This window comes from Pterocles gutturalis, unplaced genomic scaffold (genome assembly GCF_000699245.1).
Source record: "Pterocles gutturalis isolate BGI_N339 unplaced genomic scaffold, ASM69924v1 scaffold676, whole genome shotgun sequence".
Taxonomy (NCBI): domain Eukaryota; kingdom Metazoa; phylum Chordata; class Aves; order Pterocliformes; family Pteroclidae; genus Pterocles; species Pterocles gutturalis.
In genome coordinates this window covers 10670-12490 of record NW_010102625.1, presented here as the reverse complement: position 1 = coordinate 12490, position 1821 = coordinate 10670, and the positions used below count along the sequence as shown (strand labels likewise).

Sequence of the window (1821 nt, the reverse complement as noted above, 5' to 3'; positions counted from 1 at the left end):
AAGGGGGGAGCAGGATTTGTGCCGGTGGGGCAGGGTTTGGCCCCCGCTGCCTTACCCGGTATTTATTCTCGCCGATCTGCTCCACTTGAAACCTCTTGGCACACTTGCACTGGGCCACTTGCCGGGTGACCTGTCACCAGAGAATGGTTTGGGTTGGAAGGGAGCTTAAAGATCATCTTGTTCCAATCCCGCGCCAACGAGAGAGGTCAGGGACCGGGATTTGGGACTCTCCCCCTGTACGAGGCACAGCTCGGATAACACCCAGCCCCTTCACAACCACAGTGGGTACCAGTGGTACCAGCCAATTCTTTTGGCTCAGCTCCACCACGATCCATTTTTTCCTCTTTTTTGTCGACCCCACAGCCAACTGACCCATCCCACCCCTCCAACACCCATCGCTTTCGGTGCTTCACCTCATCCTCGATCTTGTCGGCATCGGTGGTGGGGCGGTAGGCATCCTTGTTGGGATGGAGAGCGGCCACAAACTCGTAATAATCGATGTAGCCGTCGCCGTCACGGTCAAAGATGTCGGCCACCGCCGTCATCTCCAGCTTGGTGGTGGGGAATTCTGGAAGGAGAGAGAAATGAGTAACCAAGGCAGGGATGGGGATGTTGGACCATGGTCTGCATCCCGCTCCTCCAGCAGGGACAACCCCTTGTCACACCATGGTGGCCATTTTCCGACCTCGTTCCAGGGAGGCAGAGACTTACTGGAGGCCAGGATGCCATCGATGAACTCCTGGCGGGTGATCTTCCCATCTTGGTCTTTGTCGATGCGTCGGAAGAAGTCCATGACGCGGGATTTCTTGTGGTTCATCCAGCGCATGTATTTCTTCCGCCACACGTCGAAGTCAAAATTTGCAAATTCCTTCAACTGGAAGGAAACCCGGGAGAGTCAGGGCGGGAAATAATCCCCGAAGGAGCAGCACCCCCGGCTCTACCGCACCCTCAAACACCTCCAGCCTTCGGGTGAGCCTGTGCCGGAGCTCCCGGCACTAATCCCACTGCCCACCCTCCCGGGAAGGTCCATCTGGGTTTATCCAGACGCCCCGTTAGCGAGGGAATGCTCCAACGGACGTTCCAGACCAGGACACACAGCGCAGCCGACAGCCACCGCCTGGACCGCGCACCAAGGACCCATCGCCCGGGATGCAGCATCCTCGGCGGTGGAACACGGACACGTACGCAGAGAGATCAGCTACTTGCACACAGACACACACCCCCAGGTCTGCTCGGGCACTCGGGGACCCTTCCTCGCCCGGGATGTCACCTAACGACCCGCCAGGCTCTGCCACCCGTTCCTGACACCATTTTGGCCATTTTTTTCCCTAAACAGCTGAGAAAGGATTTCTTGCTCATCTTGCAGGGGCACACCGCCGCTCTGCCACCAGCCACTTTAACACCCTCCTGATCCCCCCCCAAAAGGACCCCCGTGACCCCACCAGCTAAAGCAGCTCGCAGCAAGGGAATGCAACAATTTTTAGGGCTTTTTTTTTTTTTTTTTCTCTAAAGGTTTTTGGAGTTAAAGCAACAAAAAACATGAATACGGATAAACTGAACTGATCTACAGCAAAAGCAACAGAAAACAAAAACACTCACTTCTGGGCATAGCTGCTTTGTTAAGCATAAATAAAAACAAAAATGACATTAGATGGTTGGAAAAGATACAGACAGTAATTGTTAAACTAATTAGTAGGAGAAAAGCCAGCCTGGCTGTCGTTACCTCTGCAGATACCGACTGCAGGGGCACCGAGCTGTTCGTTAATGAGCAGTTAATTACAGAAGGTAGTTTTCAGCTTTAATATTTTACGAGGTTGGTTT

General features: G+C 53.9%; 1 protein-coding gene across 1 annotated transcript in view; it reads right to left on the bottom strand.

Moving 5' to 3' along the window:
- Positions 1-55: 55 nt before the first annotated feature.
- Positions 56-1821, bottom strand: part of LOC104471107 (microtubule-actin cross-linking factor 1-like) — a gene marked incomplete at both ends in the record, with an annotated part of 12267 nt that continues 10501 nt past the window's right edge. The window contains 3 exons of the mRNA XM_010086336.1: positions 56-130; positions 414-568; positions 712-874. Of these exons, the coding sequence (XP_010084638.1) occupies positions 56-130; positions 414-568; positions 712-874 (393 nt within the window). The remainder of the gene's footprint in view (positions 131-413; positions 569-711; positions 875-1821) is intronic.